This window comes from Epinephelus fuscoguttatus, linkage group LG14 (genome assembly GCF_011397635.1).
Source record: "Epinephelus fuscoguttatus linkage group LG14, E.fuscoguttatus.final_Chr_v1".
In the NCBI taxonomy this organism is placed as follows: Eukaryota; Metazoa; Chordata; class Actinopteri; order Perciformes; family Serranidae; genus Epinephelus; species Epinephelus fuscoguttatus.
In genome coordinates, this window is record NC_064765.1 from 31,017,765 (window position 1) to 31,042,534 (window position 24,770).

The following is a 24,770-nucleotide window of genomic DNA, read 5'->3' on the forward strand; positions in this document are numbered from 1 at the left end:
GTCCCGTTCAGGGAGATGGTAAGAAAAAAAAAACCTCTGAACATGCCTATTATGTAGACACACATACGCAGACATGTACAAATACACATGTTCCCACACACACACACATATGTGCACATGCTGTACATGTGAACACACCTTAAATGTCAGACGTGAGTCCGGATGAGGGCTATGTCTCTAATGGGAGGAAGAGATTTTAATGTAACTATCAATGCACCAAAACTGTGTGTGAACCGGCATGTATACATTCTGTGGTTTTCTCCCTGGCATCTCTACAGAGTAGCCTAATGTGAAGTAATGGCTGGATTTGAATATTTTATCACTATATAAAGGGGGCAAGGCAGACGGACCAATATGGATTTTGCCCGTCCTTTCTCTCCACTGACCCATGGGCAATATATCTTCCCTCGGAGGCTGACCCATGGGTAAAGTTTCCTCTCGTTTACCGCTCTGTCCATTTGTTTGTGCCCACCGCCTCCCCTCCATCCTCTCTTTACGAACTATATAGAAATATCTAGCATTGACAGCCCCCCAACGCACATGCATACAGCTACACAGAGGGGACACAGACACGCACTGATGCACAGACACAGTGTCTGAACGCAGGCAGCCACTGGATAACCTCCTGTTCGCAGTCAAAATGCGGAATGATACTTTTTAAATTCACACCCTCTTCACATCCATTGCACTTTTATGTGTGTGAGAAAGAGAAAGACTCAGTCATGACTAATCTGTCTGAGCAGAGAGCAGTTCTGTTGCTGCTCTCCAGCTGTTTGTTTTCCCGAGTATTAGGACATTTGACGCCAAAGGAAGGGACGGTGTGTGTGTGTGTGTGTGTGTGTGTGTGTGTGTGTGTGTGTGTGTGTGTAAGTGTGATCCCACCCATCGACCCACCAGTTTGCTCCGTGCTGTTACTCAGGAACTTGGGTGGACACAAGCCGACACACACTCTGTAATATCTTTTTTATTCACGCTCACATGTGGCCAGTCTGTCTTCTCTTTAAACTGTGATGGAAGGAATGAAGGCCTGCGTTCTCTCTCTCTCTCTCTCTCTCTCTCTCTCTCTCTCTCATACACACACACACACACACACACACACACACACACACACACATACACAGCGCCAGGTCCAGGCTCCATCACCCACATAGACACTGTGGCTACTGTCTGTTCCAGGCCAGAGCAGGGGCGGCCAGGGGAAGCGGCCCTCCAAATATAGCCCCTATATGTGTCCTTGTGTAGTTATTAAGAGATTTACACCACCTCAAACGGCTGAGGTCAGGGAAATGATACATCCCACCGCTCTCTGGTTGGAAAAAAAAAGGCAGACGGCAGGGGGAAAAAAATGATAATTGGTCAGTTTTTCTGCGGCCAGTGGTGGTCTAAGATGAATTGGCTGGCTCTTTAGGGATGAAAGTGATCATTCAGCTGCCCACAAACACACATGTACACACACACTTGAGCCTAGCTGTGGATCCCGTGGCCCAGTTCCAGTTGGCAGGGACACACTGCGTTTGGCGACACACTGTTCAAAGCTTCCAGTAGGGGGTTTAGTGGGCTGCGAGAGGGTGATTTTTTTGGAGGAGTGGAGGCTTCATTAGAACGAGGCCTGGAGCTCATTAACCCGGGGGCCCAGAGTTGCTGTTAACACTGCTAATCAACTGGGAGGTGGCTCGAAACTTTCTTTTCCCCATTCCCTCTGTTTTTCTCTCTGCCTTTGTCTCTTGGATAAAATAAACCTATCAGGAGGGCAGCACACTCATACATACTTCCTCATCTTTTTTTAATCCACTTCACTGGGATTTTTAACTGTAGCTAGTAAAAAATTAAATTTGCTTTCTTTTAATTTGCATCTGTGAACATTTCACAAGGGATTTTAATCTATTAAAACTTTGTGACTGCCATAGGAATTGTGATAAGACTCCATATTTCTCTCTATGTGTAGTCCATGACAGACAAGTTAAGAGGCTGAACTATGTCATGATAATTATTTTCCCTTTTCTTAATAAGAATAATAATAATAATGATAATTACAGTTTAGTCTCACTTTCATTTGAATTTTGGACATGCAGGAGTTCTTTGAGTAAACTGATTATTTTTTATTGACATATAACTGCACTGGAAGTGATTTAAAAAAAAAATTAATCATGCAACAGGCCTCCTAAACTTTTTGTCTTTGCATTTCTCCCCTGCACATTAACTCTTGATGAAAGGAAACTTATTCACTGTATCAAAATTTTGTAAGACTATCTAAATCATTACAGTCTCTGCAATACATCGCCGGAGAGACTCAGCCTGTATCTTCCAGTTAAACCTCGTGTTAATGCGCTCTCTTTGGCCAGCTGACCCTGCCTACAGCCACAGTGTTTCTGCTCCGACCGCCAACATTTGACTTCTACTCTGCAGGTCTGTGGGCCAGAGGGGTGCCAGCAGCTCCACACCAGCCCCATTTCAGAGGGGTTTCTGTGGTCGGATGAATATTTAATGTGTCAGGGTGCACTTAGGAGAGAATGCCCTTGTTTTTTCTCTCTATGATATCATAACCACAAGATAGAGCTGGGAGATGGGGGCCCAATGCACACATGAGGCCTAAACAGCAGCGCTCAATAAGCACCCAGAGCTGAAATGGATGCTAAAGGTTGTAGATTTACTAGCCTCCTCTCAGAGTAGCGGTCGCATCATCTGAAAGCATTATGGAAGTCTATGAAGAACAAATAAAATGCTTGATATAAAATGTCTGGTATTAACGATGTACTGAAAGGCGATGGCTGTGTTTTGAAGAAATGGGTGTGCCGTTCTCAGCCCCGCTTTGTTTTGTGTGTGTGTGTGTGTGTGTGTGTGTGTGTGTGTGTTTGTGTGTATGTGTGTCTTTTTATTTCCTGATAGTGTTTTATCTTTGCTGCAGAATAACTTGAAATGTGCTTTGCTCTGCTGCTTTTGTGCTTTGAAGCGCATGCAGATAGATTCAAGTGTAAGGGATGTGAAAAGTGTGAAGCTATTTTTCATGAGATTAAACCGGGGGATTCTAAGGCTAGACCACATGAACAGCAAACGCAACCAAGTCTTGCCCTTCCCTCCACAAAGCCCATATCAGCTCAACACAGAGACGGTGTTTGCTCAGTAAGGTGACAGCCGGGCCTTAAACACTGACGCCACAGCTGAATGATCACCCAATACGACCTGTTTCCTCCCTCCCACCCCCCACTTCTTCCTCTACTTCTCCTCTCGTTTTCTCTGTCTGTCTCTGTCTCCATTGAAAGAAAGAAACACATGTTCCTGTCCAAAGGGAGACACATTAAACACAAGCTCTTTTTAGTAAAGGGCTGGGCGCTTTTTCAGGGGCAAAGTGAAACTCTATCTGGACGGCAAAGGGCAATACGTGCCTTGGCCCTGGCCCAAGTCTGCACTGAATATATTTGAAGTGTAAATATTTGTATTCAACATATAAATGGACTTGATAGGCCCCTGATAACAGACTAGAATTGATTTGGAGTGTGTGTATCTCACTTAACACTGAAAACTATGTCTGGACTGTAAAGTCTGTGTAAGTATGCTATAGGATTACTAACAAAAATGTGGGGACAGTATAAGAAGCATTTGTGAGTCCTATATGAAGTTACTGTGACAGCAGCTGACAGTGATATTTTTCTGCAGGTTAAAACATGTTTGAATGACGTTTTTGTTGTGTTGATGAGTCAGATCGATAGAACCACAAATTAAAATGCATCTGGCTTTCTTCTAGAAGCCCATGGGTTAAAAGTTAAGTTTTGAAAAGATGCAGCCTCCTTATCTAACTTTTGAATCCCCACACTGCGATGTGGGGTGACAGTTGAACACATGTTGCAGCGAGGCCTACTTGCCTGCAAGCAAACTTCCGTTTGCCCTCAACAGACACTGGGGGCGTTTCAACATCTGTTGAGCAAAGACTTGTACACCTGTCTTCCTCTTCCTCCTCGCTAGCAGACCTGAACCCCCAACGTTTTCGTTCCCACCCTGCTTCTTTCCGCCACTCAGTCTTACACTTCCCTTTTCATTCTATAACTGGCACAGTAGCACAGCTCAAAACGCATCTCTGCAGCAGAGTGTTTGGCACTCTGTTTCCCAAGGCCACCAATCGCACAGTTGGGTATTTACAGTGGGACGAATCAAAGTTCTTGTTTTGAGGCTGACCCTGAAGGATGTGGGTTTTACCCTTGGCTGGTGATTGTGGCTGTCTCGTCTGGGCCTAAATGAGTTGATGCTAGCCACACGCAGACATTTCACTGCTTTGCGCTCATTTACATAACACTCTCATAACACTTTCAGTATGAATGCATTAAGTTTTACAACTATATCATTATCATGGACGGAATGCACGCACTGTTTATTTCCTGGGACATAAACTATGTGTGAGTTGAGTCTGTGTCATAAACATGGCAGCAGTGAATATAGTGCCAAGTGGAGTTTTGTGGAAACAAAATGTCCATCTAATTTTTCAGGATGGGGTCAGCAAAAGTTTTGGCATGATGTTATCACTAGTCGGCCCTTTCTGACCACAGCTGGGGGATCGTCTGGTCCCTCAGGCAGATGCATCGGTCTCTCTAGGGACATCAGCAGTGCGAAAATCCCCCTCGCAGGTCTGAAAACAAGCTGCGTACAGCGGAAGTTGCTACATGAGACTGTTTGAGCAAAGAGCACAGCCTTCCTTTTCTGATAAGGGGATAAAGCTCTATGCATGTGTCTGTTTGTGTGTGTGTGTGTGTGTGTGTGTGTGTGTGTGTGCATCTGGAACAGAAGCAGTGCCACACAAAGACAGCCCTACAGTGAGGCAGGTTGAGGCAGGCAAAGAGAATGGGGGGGTGCCAAAATAAGACCCAATGCACCCGGATTCTCTGACAATACAACAAGGCCCGTAGCACATTGAGAGCAATCATCCCTCTTTTGTCCCTCCATTCCACGTGTGTGTGTGTGTGTGTGTGTGTGTGTGTTTGTGTGTGCGTGCGCGCATGCGTGTAACTGTCTTCTACTCTAGAGTCAAGGCGTGTTGGGGTTGATGTGAACGCTGCTGTTTTTCAGGCCTTTTTGGCTGCTTGCCTGCAGACTTTGTAGATTTCCCAGTGCTACTGCTGCTGCTTTGGCCTTGTCAAGGCACAGAAGGCCTATTTGGCTCCAGTGACAGATCATATTAAAGCAATAAGCTGCTTTGAGTGTGTTATTTTAGCTCTAATGGTGAATGGGGGTTGTTGTGCATATCTGTTTGCGTGTACATGGTAGTCAGGTTGTTCGACGCAGCGAGATGCCGGGGGAAAGGTGGGGGCCTTGCAAGGCTGTGGGAAAGGAAAGCAAGCTGCCGTTGTCACATACATCAATGCAACGCCAGCAGATGTGTCAAACGGCTTCGCGTTCACACCTTTGTGCATACTAGCTCGAACACTATAATGTGCAACAAGCATGCATTTGCCCCTAAACAAACACACACACAGTTCCACAGAATTGATATTCCAGGTGGGTCAGAGTAAATGTGTGAAATGTCAAATGTGTGAATTTTCCACTGTGAGGGCTTGCATGCATTTTAAGTACTTTTCTCTGAGGTTATCATGTTAGTGGACTGCTGCTGCAGTAGTAGTAGTTGAGGTTACAAAGATTGACCTCTCCTCCTTTTCTGTGATGTTTCCAGCCAAAGCTTCCCTCTGTGTTTACCCAAAGGATTACAACCTTCTCCGCTCCTGGAAGCAAAAGAAAGATCTCGCTACACCTATTATTTGCTCACTGTTCCTAACCATTAAGGCCCGAAGAAATAAATATCCAAAACCGCAGGGTGGTGGTACACAGCGTCTTTTCCAGTAACCAGCAGGTGCCTTCTTCCCACAAACTGTCCCTCCCCCCACACTCCACCCCCATCCCCACTGCCCCAACACAGAAAACGGTTTATTGTCATAATGCAGCGGGGGAGAAAATATTCCTCCACTCATGGGCCATTTATTTTTCTAAATGCAGAACGGAACTTTTATTGAATTACGGCTGAAAGGTCGTAATGGCTCCCTCCTGTATGGGTCAGTGTAAATAAGGAAGAGTGAGCACACACAGAGTGGGCATTTTACTTCCCTTCATAGGTAGGTAAACAGGAAAGACGCTTGGCTGGTGAGTTTAGAGGGGAGCGGGTGTGGGAGAGGGTGGAGAGACAGAGAAGGAGAGCAGAGTAGCGACGTTGGCCGAGCTCGACAGTGATTCTGAGAAAATGTCTTCTACTTGCATCATCAGAGTGAATTAGAAGCGCTGTCTGGGGCCTCTGTAAATAATTCGGTAGTACGCCCTGCTGTTCTATCTGGCGTCAGCGAATACAGGGTGGAAATTTTTGTCTGTGTGGAAAAAAGAAAGGGCATTTCATCCCGAGGCTATTGTGTGTGTCTCTGGCAGTCATCAACTGGCCTGAGGAGGGGGACATCTTGCTGTTTCAAAGTGTGAGACAATGTTCTTCTTTTTTCCTGTTTTTTGTAGGAACTTGTGCACTGAAGCTGCAGCAACATGATGAAGAGCAAACAGAGGAAGCTAGGGGAGGAGAGAAGAAAAATAACTCTAATAGCTATATTTTCTTTGTTTATATCTCAGTTTAGTTGAAGTATTAGACTAATTAGCTCTGCTTTCACAGGAAAGCCTAAGTACAAAAGCCTAAGTAGGATTACCAACAGCTGTGTGTGCACATGTGTGTGTGTGTGGGTGTGGGTGTGTGTGTGTGTGGCCCTCAAAGGGAGTTGGCCTCAAAGCTTCTAGATGTGGTTAAGGTGGCAACAGTGGTCAAAGAGCTTCCATCTCAGTCCTTTATTTACCTCCCACAAAAAAATTTGATTATATTACAGATGCTTTCATGTCTGTCCAATCACGCGTTAATGACTCTGACAGCATCAGTCATGCATTCATTCACATCTACCAAAAAAACAAACAAACATGAAGTTGTCTCACAAAATAATCTTAATAAACGACAGAGTGCGGTTGGTTGTCCCTAATACATTTTGCACAACTACTGGAGGAAACTGTCCTCATTCGCCACCCATCACAGGCCTCAGACCTCAGAATGTGGTTCCTCTCTGAAATCAGTCCAAACCTTTACAATATACACTGCTGCATTCCAGCGGATTTATCAGTTGGCCAATATTTGCTCTGCTTCTAATCACTAAGGCCAAGTATGACGCGTCTGGAGTGACCCCAGGGAGGAGAGCGTCGCGGTTGATGGCCTCCAGTCACTGCAGACGCCGCAGTGTGTCATTTCTCTGAAGAAGACATAAAATCTCCCCGTTATCTGTTCCCATCTGTCTGTCAGTGGTATTGAGGCAAAGTATCTTTTCTACCAAATCATAAATTAAGTGGTCATGAGTTTGGCTGTTGAGATTAATCACTATTTGTGTGTGTGTGTGTGTGTGTGTGTGTGTGTGTGTGTGTGTGTGTGTGTGTGTCTGACTGCGTTCATGTCTATGTTCTCACTATGTCTCCGGGTTAAACGTCTGAGAGTTATGGTGAGCCCTCAGGAGTCAGGAAAGCACCCAGCATCAGACATGCCACTGTTTTTCCCCTCCCCTGGCACTGATTCACCTGTAGGCCTTTCTTTCAAAGACACCCATCTCCATTTTCAAACATCAAAGTTGCCTTTGAGAGAGCAATTCGCACTGAGGGTGAGCCTTTCATGTGATTTGTGGAGCATGGGCGTGGCCCTGTGGGGGCCGACTTAAAAAGATGGATGCACCTGGCAGGTGTATGAGCCGAGCACCCGCACACGCAAATACATATCCATGCTATCTTTTTGTTTACTTTGCAGAGAGACTGCAATATCACAGGAAAAATAACACAGCAAATGTCATTGTTTGCCTATTTGCATACTTTGTACAGTCTGTGTGCCAAATGCAAATAGAATCAACCCGCCAACTCCAACATGCACCCCCGCCGCCCCTGCTCCCACCCCGCCCCCACGCCCGCCATTCTCCTGCTGGAGCTGTGTGAACACACCCAGCCGAGTAAACAGAGACAACAAAACACGACAGCGCTTGTGTGTGATTTCGGTGGATGCGTGGGCCCATGGGTGGGAACGTGTGTGAGCACTATCTGAATGTATGCAGGTATTGCATGTACGCTGTATAATTGTGTTAGCGGTTAGGGTGTATTCATGTGTATCATTTTCAAGTCTCATCAGACAAATTGCCACTCTGACCTCAATGAGGCAGCATACAACAGGCTTCCACATCCTTAACATTCAGCTAACAAATGTCTCTCCTTACTGTTTCTTTTACCTTCTAAGCCCTCAGAGCTGGGGGTGCAAACAAAAAAGGTCTCAAATATTTTAATGTTCAGGAATTTTTTTTTAATAAATAATAAAAACCAACCAGAAGTATTTACTGATTTTCCATGGCAGTTTGACTTCATTCTAACTGGGTTAAAAGATTGCTTGCTGATTGTTCAGTCAGATTAAGTTGTAAAATTGTTCCTTGTAACTTCAGCGTCACACACAGACTTGAGCTTTGAGTGTTGATTTTCACACACACACATAGCAGTTTTGAGTCTGTCCTCAGAAATGCACCAAAATGACAGTTTTTTTCTTACCTCAGTTTCGAAATCATTCATGAACAGACTTTCTTTTACGCCCACTTAATTATTTTGTTTGTCTTAACAGCTACATATCTGTAAATGAGATCCCTATATTTGTACATATAGTTTCTTACACATTTAAAAACTTTGTTCACACATTCAAATAACTCAGTGCTAATTATTTTTTTAGGCTCTAAAAAGGAGACACACACCCCCACACTGTGCAGATTATTTCTGAACATCATTTCACAAGCTCAAAATATTTCCGACCCTTTTTTGATCTCTCTAGCCAAGCCTGACCTGCGATGAGTTCATCTTTTCTTTCCCGGGGACAGATTCATTTCAGGTCGAGAGATACAGAAATACAAACGGCCCCTCCCCACCATTGCGTGGGTAAATAGGCAGCGGCTGATGTCATATATAAGTGAGGGAGTGAGAACGGCACCAAAAATATAGTGGTGGGATTAATAGGTGAGAATAACCCAGCACGGTGCATCAAGTGGTTGTGCAGTGATGAGGAGGCATCTGATAGCAGCGATGAACAGGGAGGGTCTTGACACTTAAGTCATCTGCTTTACTTTTTCAGTCTCTTTACATCAGAGTTCTCTCTCTTGTTGTTAGATGTGGCATACTTGTTAAAGCTGCTGCTTAGACAGAAGTGGAGGGAAAATTTTCAGTTGCAACAGTTGTGCTTCCAGTTTGGCCTCAGCAGAAGTTTGATAATATAGTATGACAGATACATCAGGGGGTGGCGGTGGAGGGGGGTATGATGACGAATGCCGGATGTGTGATGAGGAAATCAGCAGCAAGGGAGACAAAAATACTTAGCTGAACATTTAGCCTACTTTCTGTTCAGGAACAGAATACTGTGTATGTTTATATCAATTTACGTGTGTGTGTGTGTGTGTGTGTGTGTGTGTGTGTGGGCATGTGAAAATACATTAGTATCCACATTTCTGCCCATATGTGTGTCTACCGTATGGCTCAAGTGTTTTCAGAAGGCCTGGTGTCCTTTGTTACATTGCCACAGGCAAGCCGCCGCTGCTGCTGCAGTCCTGTCCATCAGGTTCTCCTGACTGGATCAGTAAACATTAATAAAACCTCCTCCCTGTGTGCCAACTCCTGCCGCAGCTCGGCTGGCAAGCATGCAAATGCAGGCCCTACACAAACAGCCCGTAAGGCCGGCGGACAGGTGAGCCCAGCGTAGCCAAGTCTGGCTTCAGGCTGTCTGCACTCGATGAATGATAAAACTGAGAGTGCACAGGCAACATTGGACGGCATTGCTGAGGAAAATCTAAAGAAAAAAACTAGGATTAAAGCAGTGAGGATGAGATTTGTAATGAAAAAATGCTGTTAGTTTTATGCGTTGGCAAAAGAGCCTCTCTGTTTTGGCTCTAGATGTTGTACTACCGATATAATGTAGTGCCTTGTGGTTAGAGAAGAATCTGATTATTTTTATGGGCCTAATAATGTCTGAATGAAAGTGTGTGTTCCTGTGCTTTGACTGTGTTGGGACATGACTGATATACTCTTAGAATGTGCTTCTTGTTTAAATATGAGAGGTCCTTTATTTCATCTCACGAGTGATCTCTATTTTGAGGCTACGAGTCTTTCAATAAACGGAAATGGAGTGAAAACTCATCTCAGCTTCAAATCTGACATCCCTCTCAAACCAACATAATGAACAATATAAATGTGCTGCATTTCAAAATGATTATTAACTGTGATCCCCTGTTTGAATTTCCTGGTTGTCGCTGGATCTGTTTTTGCTGCAGAGTAACTGGATGTATTATTCATATTTCAGATAAGCCTTGACTCAGTATTTCAGTCATCTTAACGTTTACACAAATCAAATGATCCCTTGTTCCAGGGGGTTCAGCTGAAGGAGCGTCTAGTTAGTACATGTTGAAATTGTAAGCGGATGATTTTTTTTTTTTTTTTTTAAATTAGCCTTTGCATGAGTTTATTTTCTGTCATTCTATGAATTCCCACTCAGCACCAAGTAACAGAGTTTAATGGAGCCCTAAATTCCTCCTGCCCTATATTAAACAGTGTCACTTTATAGCACCCAGCGCCAGTGTAAAAGTAGCACGGCCACTCTGACGCCTCAGCTGGAGCTGTAACATGTTGACAGACAGACATGGAGACAGCCTTAATGTACACAGTTATTTCAAGCTGAGGCACTCACAGATGAACGTGAGAATGCATTTATGCAGACACACACGTTTTTTATTTTTTAACAAAAGACAAATTGATACCATCCACACACACACACACACACACACACACACACATACAGTGTTTATAATTATCTCCCTCCTTTGCACTCACTGTTCTCTTTAATGCCTCTGCAAATAGCGTCCAGTCTGGCAGGTGGGGTGAGAGGGGGGTTGATGCCCCTCTCTCTGTGCCCCTCAGCTCCCTCTCTGCCAGCCTATATCCCCCCTCATGTGGCACTTGCTACCACTCTCGCCTCCCCTGCTGTGGTCTGTTTTGACTGGGCTAAATCCCCCTGTCCCAGATATTCCCCTCCACAGACATGAGCACTAGCCCCAGCTATCCACCCGTCTAAAACCCTGCACTCTACAACCATTATAAACACGATCCCTCCATAGGTAGATCATGAAACCCATCTCCTCCATGCACACAGGCCACCAGCCCTCAGCCCCTGACTCATGTAAGTAACACTACTCTCTCCACCATCCCTCACACCAGCAGCATTAAACCACATAAGAATGTAGCTGCGGCTGAATGGTGGCGCTAACAGCTTTAGCACGCCGGGCTTCCCTGCCAGGGCTAATAGTGGCCGGAGTCTGCCCTGTGTTAAATCAACGAGCCACTTATGTGGTCGGTCAGGTACGACCCCTCTGACCAGCACTGGGGAAGGTAGGGGTGAGGAGGAGGAGGAGGAAGAGGAGGAGAAGGAGGAGAAGGAGGGAGGAGGGTCGACTGAGCTGAGCCACCTGTGGCTTGGAGACTCACTCAGCTCCTCTTAGTGGTCTTGGGTTATGCCTTAATATGCTTTACAGTTTCCTCTGACTGGGCCCGTCCCTGTGCCACTGCTGCACACACAGACAAACACACACGCTTACATACACACAAACCTGCATTACTATGCTTGTAAGGACAATGCGCTGCCCTACATTCATTCTCTGGAGGCTTACCATAACCGCTACACACCTAACCCCAACCTTTACCTAGTCTTAATTCTAATCTTAACCCCAAAACCAAGTCTTAACCCCAAAATATATCTAGTAGAAACCAAATTCTGGCACATGTGATCGTGTGAACAGATTTTTACCTTCTCAATTTGATGAGTGTCTGGTACACACACAGACACACACTCACACTGTTAGATTTTCATATATCATCTGCATATGACTCATGCAGTAGTTTTAGCCTGCAGAGATACCGACACCCCCCCACTTTCAGAACCAGGAATAGCTGCTTCTAACTGGGTGGCTCTGCAACATTCACATCACACCACAATGCATTATAGCAACAACAGTTGTAGCGTTGGTGGGTATGTGCGTGTGTGTGTGTATGCGTGCGTGTACTCACTGCGTGGCTCTCGGGGTCCATCCACGGTGACTTTGATGGCGCGGTGGTAGGTGGCCACTTGTGGCGGTCCGGTGAACACGGTGATGGTCAGAGTGAAGCTCTTTCCTGCAGCACAGCAACATGAGATTTATGGAAGACTTGTCATTTCACTTTATAAACGGCCCTTTCCAATTATCTGTGAAGCATTGTTTCTTGCTGTTTGCAACAATACCTCGCTTGTTCAGCGTCAAATCATCACCGGCTTTTGTCCCGCTGCAGCCTTTGAATTAAAGAGAATACAAAAAGAGGCAGGGACCACCTCTTTTGATGGCCTGACTGCGGGTATGATTTCGATTATTGAGAGGATGTGTTCCAGATTGTCCGAAAAGGGTTTACAGCGATAGTTTATTGTTCAACAAGGCAGGATCTTGCTCCCATCTGCATCAAAGTCCGTGCAGAGGGAGGAGGGCTGTAGCATGCAGCGGGTCCGGTGCTCGGCAGCGGCTTTGAGAAAAGCAGCCCTTGTTAAAGAGAGACTGCGTGGGAGGAAAGAAGAAAAAGAACAATCCTCGGGTGGGGTAATTGGCTGCAGAAATGAGAGGTATCTGTGCTACTTTTTAAATTTGGAGATTAGATTTCCCATTCATTAAATCACGGTTAATTTAACATTAAAATGACATATGAAAGGCCAGAAGAGGCTCCGCGGGGACTTAGGGAAATTCCTCCTTTAGCTGAAGATTTTTTGTAAACAATCATGCTTTTTAAATTATTTTTTATTTCAGGGCATTTTATTAATCATGCCTGCAAATTTAGAGGTTTTGATTTAATCAATAGGTCCTACACAGCACAAAAATGTTGCAGGCCTACAACCACAGCATCATGTGCTGCAAACAGGCCTGTTGATGTGTGATTTTTTTTTTAATTACAGCAATTAAACACAACAGTCAAGATAAATACTCCGTATTAGGCTGTGAACTTTTTGGTGGCGCGGGTTGTTTGACAAATCGCCCCAGGACTTGAATGGCGAGGTGGTTTTTCATCCATCCCTCAGATTTACTGTACACCACGTGGATAATTATTTGTGTTCCCCAGGATTAAGAAAATTACAGTCACATCGACTGTTCACGGTGACGCAGGCCAGATGTTTCGGATGACACCCATGGACGTCAGTTGGCAAAGTGTGGGCACTCGCCGTAAGTGATTCCAGATCTGCGCTTTTTAATCTTTGTAATAGACAACAGAGATCAGAAAAATATTTCAAAGCTGTATTTTAAGGAGTACGCGTTTCTTATGTGTGCGTCTGTGCAACATATCTGGTGACCTAGACGTTTAATATTTTTCACATTCAGTAAAAAAATAATCATATGCTGTCACTTGTCAGTCGCTCTCCACTTAGACGCAGAAATATGATCCATTATATTATTATAACCGCGTTTCCAAATGCTGCTGCAAATGGCATTACAAGCAGTTCTCTCACTGCGTGTGTGTGTGTGTGTGTGTGTGTGTGTGTGTGTGAGTGTGAGTGTGAGAGAGAGAGAGAGAGAGAGAGAGAGAGAGAGAGAGAGAGAGTTTCAGCTCACCTCGTCCGCTCCTGCCCACGAAGCGCAGGTCGTTAAAACGGGCCACCTGGTTCTTCATCACGGCGGAGGCGTTCCTCAGCTCGGCCGAGTAGTTCTCGTCGTTCCCGGCCATCACGGTGACCAGAGTCCCGTCGGGGACATCACCGAGAGCCACGACCTGCGCATGAGAAAGCGGGCGGTCACTCTGGGTTACCATACCAAATGTACACAGCGCGCGTAAAACCGCATCCGACTCCCGTAATAATAATAATAAGCAGGAATATCTTCCCCGTTTCAGCAGCATGTCAGCAATAAAACACGACATAAATCATAAAGCTGGGAGGTTTCATTAAGCAGACACCCTTCAGGGCAGACTAAGACATTTAAATCTATTATATTATCATTATCTACTCTATTATTGCTATTTATTTTACTTGTATTCTCATCAGATCTGATCCAAATACATGATTTACAAAATGCAAGATTTGGGATTGACATAAACCACAAATATTCCCTAATAAAGCATCTACATATATATTACAGAAAAATATAATAATAAAAATGAGCTCAGATATATTTATTCAGACGTCTTGTAATTTCAGACCTCCCATCTGCAATATTTTCTGGCCCGATTTAAGGTGTTATTAATCTGGAAGGTGCTGTTTGAAACCAATAAAAGCATAGTTTATTTAATATTTTGATATACAAATGCAAAATGCAGAAACCAAAAAGCACAACTTCCAGAGCCCCCTCTTATTTATAGGAATTAATGCAATTAAATTCCCCCCTTAAAATATATGTAGTGGGTTTTAAATTATTTTAAACAGACTCATGCACATCCCGCAGTTAGAATATCACAGTGTGCGTCATTTAAATAAAAATATAATAAAGTAAAATGAGAGGCCATTGTGTCTTGCCTTGAAAGCCACGGGGAGCGTCTTGTTGCACCTCCAGTGAGACGGGAGGACTGAGCAGAGGAAGTTGGGGCTGTCGGTCCTGACCAGCTCGCCGGCGTGGTCCGCCAGGACATCAACCACGTTCCTGGTGTCCGGTCTTGACCTGAGGGGCCCCGGGGTGGCCATGGCCCCGTTGCCGTCTCCAAGCTTACTGCAGGGGAAGGACGTGGAGGGCGGCGTGAACCGTCTGGTGGTGGGCGGCTCTACGGGAATATGCATCACAACAGTTTGGGTCAGTGCCACCTGGCCGGGTTGTATCAGAAGAGCTGGACTCTTTTGGAGGAGAAAAACAGTTCTTTTTATTTCTTTCCCTCCAGACGCTGGCGGTGTCAGGAGTCCACGGTGGAAGCGCAAAGGATGGAGGCAAGAGCGCACAAGTCTGGCAGCCTCGCTACCTTAACAGAAACAATAAACTGTGATGACTGTGTGCTAGATCATCCGCACAGGATGTGTCAGCCTGACGAACATCAGGGTTGCTCTGGTTTTCTCTAACTTCAGCAAAAACGCACAAAGAAAGTCTCCCAAAGTTTCTCACAGTGCTGAACTTGCGTCTTGTATCGGCGCTCTTATCTGTCGCACACTTGATGGACAGTTTCAGGCGCGTGTATACAATATATCAACACCACAAACTACTTGAGCTCTCACTTTGAAATCAGTCAATGAATCTTCTAAATAAATTATGGCCGATCAGTGAAAATCAGTTGGCAGTAATCGGGTAATCCAGCCGTGATGCAAAGAGTTAAACAGTCCAGCTGACTGGCTTTCTGTAAGTTTAAAATGATCTCGACTAAACAGCCAAACTTTGCCAGATGCCTCTTCAGATCTCACCAAACTCCGCGTAAAACTAGAAGTCTCAAACCCGATTATCTACAGTCAAACTACTGTGCTTCAGCAGTGTCCTTTTCTTGCGTAAAAGTTCTTGCAACTTTATCCTCGGCGGATCTTTCCACACAAAAGACACTTCTGGGATAAGAGGAAGAGTTCCGTCGCTCCAGCTGAATTTCCTTTAAAGTTATCCTTTAGCGCAGGGTTACAGGGCGCGAGAAGGAGCCGTGAGTCTGAACGCAGTGCAGAGTGCCGCGATATTATTTTACCCGAGTCATTTTAGTGTTTAGTGGTTGGGAGTGTGGAGATGATTTCCACCAATGAATCTGCTGGGTTGGGCTTTCACCAGACCAATCAAACTCTCCGGTGCTCTTTCTTCAGCCCTGCACTGTTGTCACACACACGAGCTGAATTATTGATACATATCTGTGCCTTTCTCTCTGCTTGTGTTTTTTATACAGCTTGTAGTCAGACGTTAACGCGAAGCAGGGAGAAATTAGGATACAGTATGAGTTAAAAGAAAGGACATATGGTTTTTACATAAATGCATGAAAAATGAATTATTTGGGCTTTTTTAAATTACAGCCAGTAACATAATCAGTGTTGGCATGAGATGAAGAAACTCTATAAATCTGTAAGATATTGAATGTGATGGGTAGGCCTATAAAATAATTGACTCTAGTTTAGTGCAAAGCAGCCTCTGTGTTGTTGGGTCTTACAGTGAGACAGTTTAATTGATGAGATAATAAGGAGACTGGAATATCTGCACTTTTATCCTCATCACTGGTTCGTCACACCGCCTCTGACCTATTTTTACTTTAGTTGTTTATAATTTATCTATAGAAGGATTCAGACTGCAGAGGCCTGTTGCTTTACTCTCTTTTATTCATTTTGAACAGCTATCATATCTGGCGGCTTCGCATCTCCTCTCCAGGTAAATAACATTTTCATAAAGTGAAATTATGGGTGGCAGACAGATCCGTATCACTTTAATTGACTGAATTGAATTAATAAGTAAGATTATAGCAAACAGGCAAATGTTTGTCTTCCACATCAAAAGACACAACAGAGTAATAAGAGTGTGCGTGTGTGTGTGCCAGAGGCTGAATTCATTAGAAACCTTAAATGCTGAGGGTTCCATCAAATGACGGCACACCCTGCAGAGCCCTGCGCCATGCTGCTTTCTGACACTAGTTGGCGCATTTGCCTTTTCAATCGCTGTCAGCTCAGACAGTCTGAGGCAGACATTTCACATGAGAGGAGAGAGGGAAACTTTTATCTGTGCTCTGAGATAGTCGGAAATGTGAATTAATCTAAGCCACATCAGATAAGCGAACTCCATTTGTGAAGTATTTACGCAGGGTGAAAAACGCACCTGTCACATTTTTTGGCATCTACATTGAGGTGTTTGCCTCAATAACAACAATCTTTATTATTGTTGAAAAATAAAATTATTCTAAAAGCACTGATATTTATTCGTTTAATAACCACGCACTGAAGACCCCTGATGGATTGGACTAAATATTCCCGTTTCTAAATGCAATATTTAGAGAATTTATTAGTGCATTTTTTGTGTCGTTTACTGGAAACGCCTAAGCAGATGCACAAACATCGGTGAAAACACCGTATAACAGATAACTTGTTGGGTTTAGTGAGCACTGACAGAGTTGATTATTGAGTAGGATAATAAACATCACTGTGATAGATTTTGCGATACATCTGAGGCAGAAATTAATTTCAAAATTCATGCCAACTTTGATTTAAAATAATTGAATTGTCCATTGACACATAATAAAATAACGTGTTTTAAAATAATTTATGAAACAGGAAATTGGAAGTTAAAAAAAATATTGAGTTAGTTAGTTAGTTAAGTTATGTAGATTTTCGCTGAGGCGCATTTGAAAATGCCTCCAATCATCCGATGTTTCATTTTAATAATAACCCAATTTATTTTCGTGTGCGCGCGCCTCTGCGTGCGTGTGGCGGTTTTTAAGTTGTTTACTCGCATGAGAATAAATTAAGTGCAGTTAAGTGGCGTGAGGAGTCATCAGAGTGGCTTCACATTTTCCCTTAATTCCCCCCATCACACTAAATCAGAGCCAGATAGAGAGATGCAGGGGGAAGATTTAAAAAAAGCTAAAAAAAAAAAACAAAAAAAAAACAAAAACAAAAACAAAAAAACACACAGTTCCTAATTACAGAAATGTCCAAATAATGCTGGGATGTTAGAGCTTATTTGCACAATAGCTGTTTATGTAGGATCAAACCTGGCCACAAACCTCACTTATAAGTGGTGATGTGTTGCTGCAGCACTCATACTGAAAGGCAGAAAAAATGTAAAATGATTCAAATAAAGATATCTGTATGTGAATCATCTGCCCTGAGAAAGTGTTTCTAACATTATTTCTGTAAATCAAATCTACATAAAACTTACTGCTATGTGTCTCTTTACATTTTTGTTGTTTCATCCTGTTTTTTTAAATCATTTTTTAGATTGCTTTTTTGAGGTCACAGAAATATAAACCTATTCGCTCATATAACACTCTGACACTCCTTGTTTGTGGTTGCTTGTTATTTCGGTGATCTAGGACAGTGGTTCACTGGGGTGTGGTGACACATTTTTTAAAAAATCTCACTATTTTACTCACTAGAATTTACACAAAAAAGAATCTGATGATTGAGCAGCTACCGTCATCATCATCTTATGAATTCAGTGTAGATAACAGAAATCTTTCTTTATAAGTGTCCCTGGAGAAAGACTTAATTATCTGTGGCCTAATGTGTTTCAATTTTGGTGCTTTTGACTTGAAAATTAAGGGGAACCCCAAATCACACAAGCATATTCCACAGTTTAACTTTAATCCCTCCATGTAACAACAGCAGCTACTGTAAATCCCCACAGTGCTAACTGCAACAAATATCACCTCTGATCAGATCACCTATCATGAGGCCTCTATTTTTGAGTACAGCTCGACTGGGACAATGACACAGCCGCTGATATTTTAGTCATTCTCCTGCCCTAGTTCATTATTAATATGTGACCACACGCCCCAGCTATACCCTCCTTAGCCGTAATGTGCGCTCCGGGCTCCTGTCACATTTAGACCTCCACATTTCAACATGCAGTTTCTTCAGTTTCAGCCGCACAGGCATTGAGGATGGAGCCCGCCGTGCCCCTGAACGATTTTTAATGATCCGGGTGGGTTGAGCCTGAAATCAAGACAGAACTCATGGAGGATATGTGAAACCTCCGGACCCACCTCAAATGGGCCTCAGCATATAGGATTCTTACCATTGAAGGTTAAAAAGAAAATGGATCCCTCAGATAGAAACCAGGATATCACATCATTGTTTAGTGATGGTTACTGTGTGAAAACCTGTGACTGAGTGGTTGTCTTCATAGCTGTATTTCAGATCTGAATCATAATGTACGCTCATTACTAAAAAGGGCTTCCCTGTGGTATTAGAAAATGGTTTGTTGGCTATAAAAACACCATGAAGCAGCACCACGCTCAAACGGCTCTAAATGGGACCCGAGCAAAATGTTCAAAATGAAGTTTAACTAATTTTTCCTTGGAGTCTTTACAAAGAAGCACTTCCTCCTCTGTGTGTATAAAACCGAAGGAAACTCCATTTACTTTAGGTTTTATGTGTAATGAGTCACATTGTAAAGACTAATATGAGTATGATCCCCATTAGCAGAGAAACCAGTGGAAGCCTTTGGGGTGTGTAAACTTATACCTGCCTCTAAAATGCCACCCACACTGCTTTCAGTGCCACTTAAAAGTCACTTTGAAGATGGGGACAGTCTCCGATATGTGAAGATCCCTCTAAAGTTTTTCATCTTTTTTAACTGAATATGATCTATTAGCCTGTGTAAACTCCCGGGCTATTTTCAGACATGCACACATAAGCCTTTGGATGGGTAGCTATTCATTTGGAAAAGGGGGCTATGGGGGCAATTAGAAATAGTTTGAGGTTCGGCGATGACATAAGACAAAGATTTCTATCTTTAGAGGAGCTGTGGCGGTCACACATTTCTGTACATTCACAAATTACAGGGCAAGCTTTGGCCCTCAACCCACCGAATGCATTCCTTCCGAAAAGTGTCTGCTCGAATTTCAGCCGGGGGTTTCTGCTCAGTGGAAATATGAGTGTTCTGAATGGACGACTTCTATGAAATGGAGTTTTATTCCTCTCGGATTAAATTAGCTCTACTTTGGGGCTCGGGGTATTTTTTTGTATGAATGATGAATTCTGCGGTGGCTGTGGAACGCAGGGCTTGTTTACCCTTCCCTCCTCTTTTTTTTTGAGACGTAGCTTGCTATGAAATGGACTTTTTCTGCTTGATATGACAAGAGTGTCTGTGATTAGACTTCCAAGCATGATGTAAGTCACCAAAGCCATTTGTGCCAGTCCCCTCAAAGCCAAATCATATTCTAGCGTTGGGAGTGTTTATATACACAAGTATATGGAGAAACTTTTAAACAACAGTGAGTGGGTACAGACTGTTTGGGTTTTGGGCTCTTGCTGCTCTGATGGCTGATTCTCTCTCAAATTTTGATTACATAATGTGTCAGCACATCACAATTGGTGGTCATTTTTGTCCATTTTGATGTTCAGACAAGAAAATAGGAAACACATTGAACAATTTTGATCATATAAATGTGTATGTTATTTTTTCTCCACCAGGGCTGTCTCTGTTAGTTTTAATGATCACTGGAATGCACTTGTGTATTCAGACTTTGTTTTAGCTCTTAATGACACCAAGACACTTTATTTTTATTTAAATTTCTATAGTTTTCTTACATAATTTGCCCCTTGTAGTGCTTTATATACCCACTAACTGATGAGAGAGTCAGGCCCCAGTTCCAGATCCTTGAAGGCGTTTAGAGTATATGTTATCCTAAAAATGATGTAGAGGACGGTGACATTTCCAAACCCAGCAGCTAATTACTATGTAAGCGTGATGAGCTTAGATGCAGCAGTCACCAGAGGAGACAATGAGCACATTCATCTCATGCATCTTTAATATTCTGCTTACATTTTTATAAAAGGTGCAGAGCGGAGCCAAGGGCTTATAAAAGCCCTCTGAATCAATTGAGCAGCATAATGGCTGTTGGGGGACGACTCCAACTACATTTTTATATCTGTCTGCTGAATGTAAATGGACTTCTTAAAGACTACATTCATTTTCAAACATACCAAGCATGTATTTGTCTGTCTGACACTTCATTTCATATTGAATACATTATGGGATGAGTTTGGTAGCGGTGCCGCTTTGATGTTCTCCAATCCTCCAGAGCAGTGGTGGAAAATAAGGAAGAACAGTTAACTCCATTTCCGTTTTATACGACTTTTTACTTCTTCTTGAGCACATATCAGAGGGAAATATTATTCTTGTTACTCTGCTACATTTGTGTGACATTTTAAGGAATTAGTTAATTTATGGATTAAGATTTTACATTAGAAAAAAACCTATAAAATACAACACATTGTTGAATATTAAATTAGTGGTTTCCAGTATTTTTGGTCTGTGGCCCCTTAGAAAAAAAAAAAGTCTGTGACTTCAGACATCAGTGACTTGTTAACAGTTCCACCAAAGACAGATTGTCATATTGTTTTATATAGATAACTGTTCCATACCCAAAGAGAGAGAATTAGCAAGAATTTACTAAAAAGGTAAATTTATCGCAGTAGTTGGAAAAATCAATACAGATGTGTGTAACAGAATTCAGTATTTTCCTTTTTTGTACCCCGCTAATTATCTCATGACCCCTCAGCTGTGATCTTGTGACCTTTTGGGGTGGGGCTGATTACCAGGTTGGGAACCACTCGGGTAAACTACCTGTATATGAAGTTGGCGAAACCAGCGCAACCTCAACCCCCATGCACAGGGGCCATTTTTCTGCATAATGAGTACTTATTATACTTTAAAGCAACAATGTGTAATTTATGATATAAAAAATAACACAATCTTTGTCCTACAGCTTAAAAGTTTAACCTCACCATTAATAAAATGCACATTTTCTCAATTCAGGAAAGTCAGGAGTTTCACTGCTACAGCCTTATTTGGTCTGGTATGACCAGTAGCTCATGGTGACTAATGTTAGCTTGCTTAAATTCCTGTGTAACTGACATTAGTTAATGTTTTCGGACTCCATGACTCTTCTGTACATTTGCACTGACTGACAAAAGTAATATATGTAATATAACTGGATGGCGCTCAGTGTGTGATCCTCAAAGCACCAATAAATAAATAAATAAATAAATTGAAAAACTCAGCAGTAATGTCTCTTTCCAGACATCATCATCATCATCATCATCATCATCATCACTGCACAGAAGGAACACACACTTGGTTAGGTTGGAGAAAAACGTTACAGTTTGGCTTAAAATAAGTATGTCACATATGTGTCACTACCATAGCATGCTACACATACTAGCAAACTTGGTTATTAAAATAATTCGATTGACTTTTGGTTTCACATGGGAAATCCATGACCCATCCACCTCATGCATTTCATTTCATTTCATTTCATTTCAAACCTTTATTTATGCAGATTTTCTCACTCTTTACAGTACGGCAGGGGGGCCAGATAAAACAACGTGAAAATACCTGGGGGGCCGACTGATTCTCGCATCAAATGGGTTTAAAAAAATAAGAAATAAAGTGAGACAAATGCAACCATATTTATCTTTTAATGAACTATTACTACGTGATGCCTGTCTGCAAACTGTATTATAGTCCTATCATTGTGAGGTGAAGGGTAAAAATGCGAAGTGATCTTGCTCGATTAACCATTATTGTGAAAAGGGCCACATATGGTATATTTTGAAAGTCAAGCCAAGGGCCGATTAAAATTGGTTTTTAGATTAAAATCTGCAGGCCACAATTGGCCCCCGAGCCAGACTTTGGACATGCCTGCACTATGGCAATAGCTCAGAATGTCAAAATATGTCGCCACTCTGTGCTCCTCATACCACTGCTAAAGTAGCTTCTGTGCTTCTGTGCTTCTGTGCTTCAGTGTCTGACACTGAGGGCCACTCACCAAGTGTCAGTATTTGATGGGTTGGAAGTGACACTGGGTTGATTTTTTCAAATGTATTTTCTGGCGCTTTGAGCACCACAAGCCGAGTGCCATTTTGTTCCGTTATATGAGAGACAAGACAGATATCTCGATGCCAATATCTCCAACTCTTGGCAACTCACACCCAAACAATCTTAGCTGATAAATAGCACTACAGGTAAGGAGTGGGTAAATGAGGAAAAATATGTATTTTAGATTTCGGGGTGAACTGTCCCTTTTAAGTGGGACTTGATATGCATGACTTTTACTTATAATGGGGTATTTTTATATTGTGGTATTAATACTTTTATTAGGGGTCTGAGTACTTCTTCCACCATCACTCTGGAGGAGGCTGGGTGTGTGCACATCTGATTGCACAACCAAATATATATAATACCCAGAAATCAGGACTCACCCTTTTCCTGTTCACAATAAGCAGAGAAGTCATGAAAGTCACAGTGAGGCACTGATGTGTTCACTGTGATCGGCATTCAGGGGTTGAATGTGGTCAGGCCCCCTCCCTGTCCTTTCAGTGGCAGCTCTATGGCACACACCACACCCGAGTCAGGCAGGGGGGAAGGGGGGAGGGGGGACTCTCCGTAAACCCCGGTGTCACGGTCGCTCCGCCCTCACATCATCCGTCGGGTACACTCACCCAACGATGACAGTCAGCAGTCTGTGATGTGGTTCCTGGGCCTGTTTATTCTTTGGAAAACCCACTAAAAGTAGCATTGGATGGTAAGCTCACCAAAAGGCCCCAGTGCTATTATAGGAGCACTTTGGGTTGAGTTTTGATCTGGTGGGTTTGTAAATAGGGCCCTGCCTTGCTGCGGGGCACCACTTTTGGGCTATATTGTTTAGTGTGACCTGAAGGAAGCTTTTTGATATTCAGTGTGATTTGTAACCTGGAACAAAATGTAAAGTCCAAAACTGATATGACTTGTGGCATTCAGGGTTGTGTACTTCATGAGGACATCAGTGTATGTTTTTCATAATGTTGATGATGATAGACAAAAGCCTTCGAAATGTACCCTGCTCTAGTTTTTTTTTTTTTTTTTTTTCATTTCACTGAAGGACAGATTGTATTTTTTCCCTGGCTCTTTATTTACCCCTGAAAGTCAGTATAACTTTTAAATCTAAATGAGTCCCATAAATACGTCAACTCCTCCATTTTTTTCAGTTGTGGTTTTTAGTGTGAGCTATAATCATTTCTCATCTTTCTTTGTCTCCGTGTCTGTCTGTCTATTTGTGTGTAACGACGCACACACAAATCCACATACACACACAAACGCACTGTGTTTCTCCTTTTCTAGCGAGAGCTTCTGATGCAAGGAAGGCAATCTGTAATCTGTAGTAATTGCATGTTGCAGAAAAACATTTTTCCGCTGTGGTAATCGCTGCAATATGTGCAGTTGCGTTGCCAAAGTGACAGCACCCCCACCCCCTACAGACACACACATACACACACAAGAGTATCCTGACTCACTCTGACTCTGCCAAATGTGTCCAGCTCAAAAAATTTTGGAAACTGCTTCTCAGGATGGCTGAGAGACAAAGACATACAGACAAGTAGACAGTATTGTGACAAACGTGCAACTGGTAAACACACACACACACACACACACACACACACACACACACACACACACCTGTGGTGCTGTCGTGCTGCATTCACCTTCTGCAAAAGATTTACAGTTCCTGCCACTGACAGTTTAACTGCCATGCAGCCCCGGTGCCAGAGCCCTGCCAGAGCCCAGCTGCCACACACAGATCAGGAGACGAATCTTTCACAGGAGCCACATTAACTCACCCTCGCTGCTCCCTTTTAACAGCGATCACACAGTGCAAGCAGATGAAATTAAGTCTTATACTAATCCTCTAATATTACTTGTAAATATGTCTCAGAGAATTGAGTCATTTGTCAGAGTTCCTGCTGATTAGTGGAAGTTGTAGCCACATTAAATGTAGGGAGTGTAGTGACGGTCTGTGGCTGAACCATTGATGCATATTTATCAAACCATTGTCTACCATTTCACCGCTCTGACACAAGCGTCCTCTCTACTTGGTTAGACTGTGGCGCAGGTTTATGAGGTCATCACCACCGTGAGACTGAGGGAATGCTATGGTGTGAGCTGAAGAAGACAGCATGTCTTACTTGCTCTACTCACAACCTCAGCGAACAATCTCTCTCTCTCTCTCTCTCTCTCTCTCTCTCTCTCTCTCTCTCTCTCTCTCTCTCTCTCTCTCTCTCATTGCAGCTCAGCAGC

The 24,770-nt window shown here is 43.1% G+C and overlaps 1 protein-coding gene across 3 annotated transcripts in view; it reads right to left on the bottom strand.

The window, feature by feature from the left end:
• Nucleotides 1-24,770, bottom strand: part of runx3 (RUNX family transcription factor 3) — a 52,895-nt gene that overhangs the window by 16,313 nt on the left and 11,812 nt on the right. For all 3 annotated transcript variants that reach the window (XM_049595850.1, XM_049595847.1, XM_049595848.1), the window contains 3 exons: nt 14,570-14,811; nt 13,674-13,830; nt 12,115-12,219 (listed from right to left, as the gene is read on the bottom strand). In XM_049595850.1, coding sequence (XP_049451807.1) covers nt 12,115-12,219; nt 13,674-13,830; nt 14,570-14,811 — 504 coding nt within the window. The remainder of the gene's footprint in view (nt 1-12,114; nt 12,220-13,673; nt 13,831-14,569; nt 14,812-24,770) is intronic.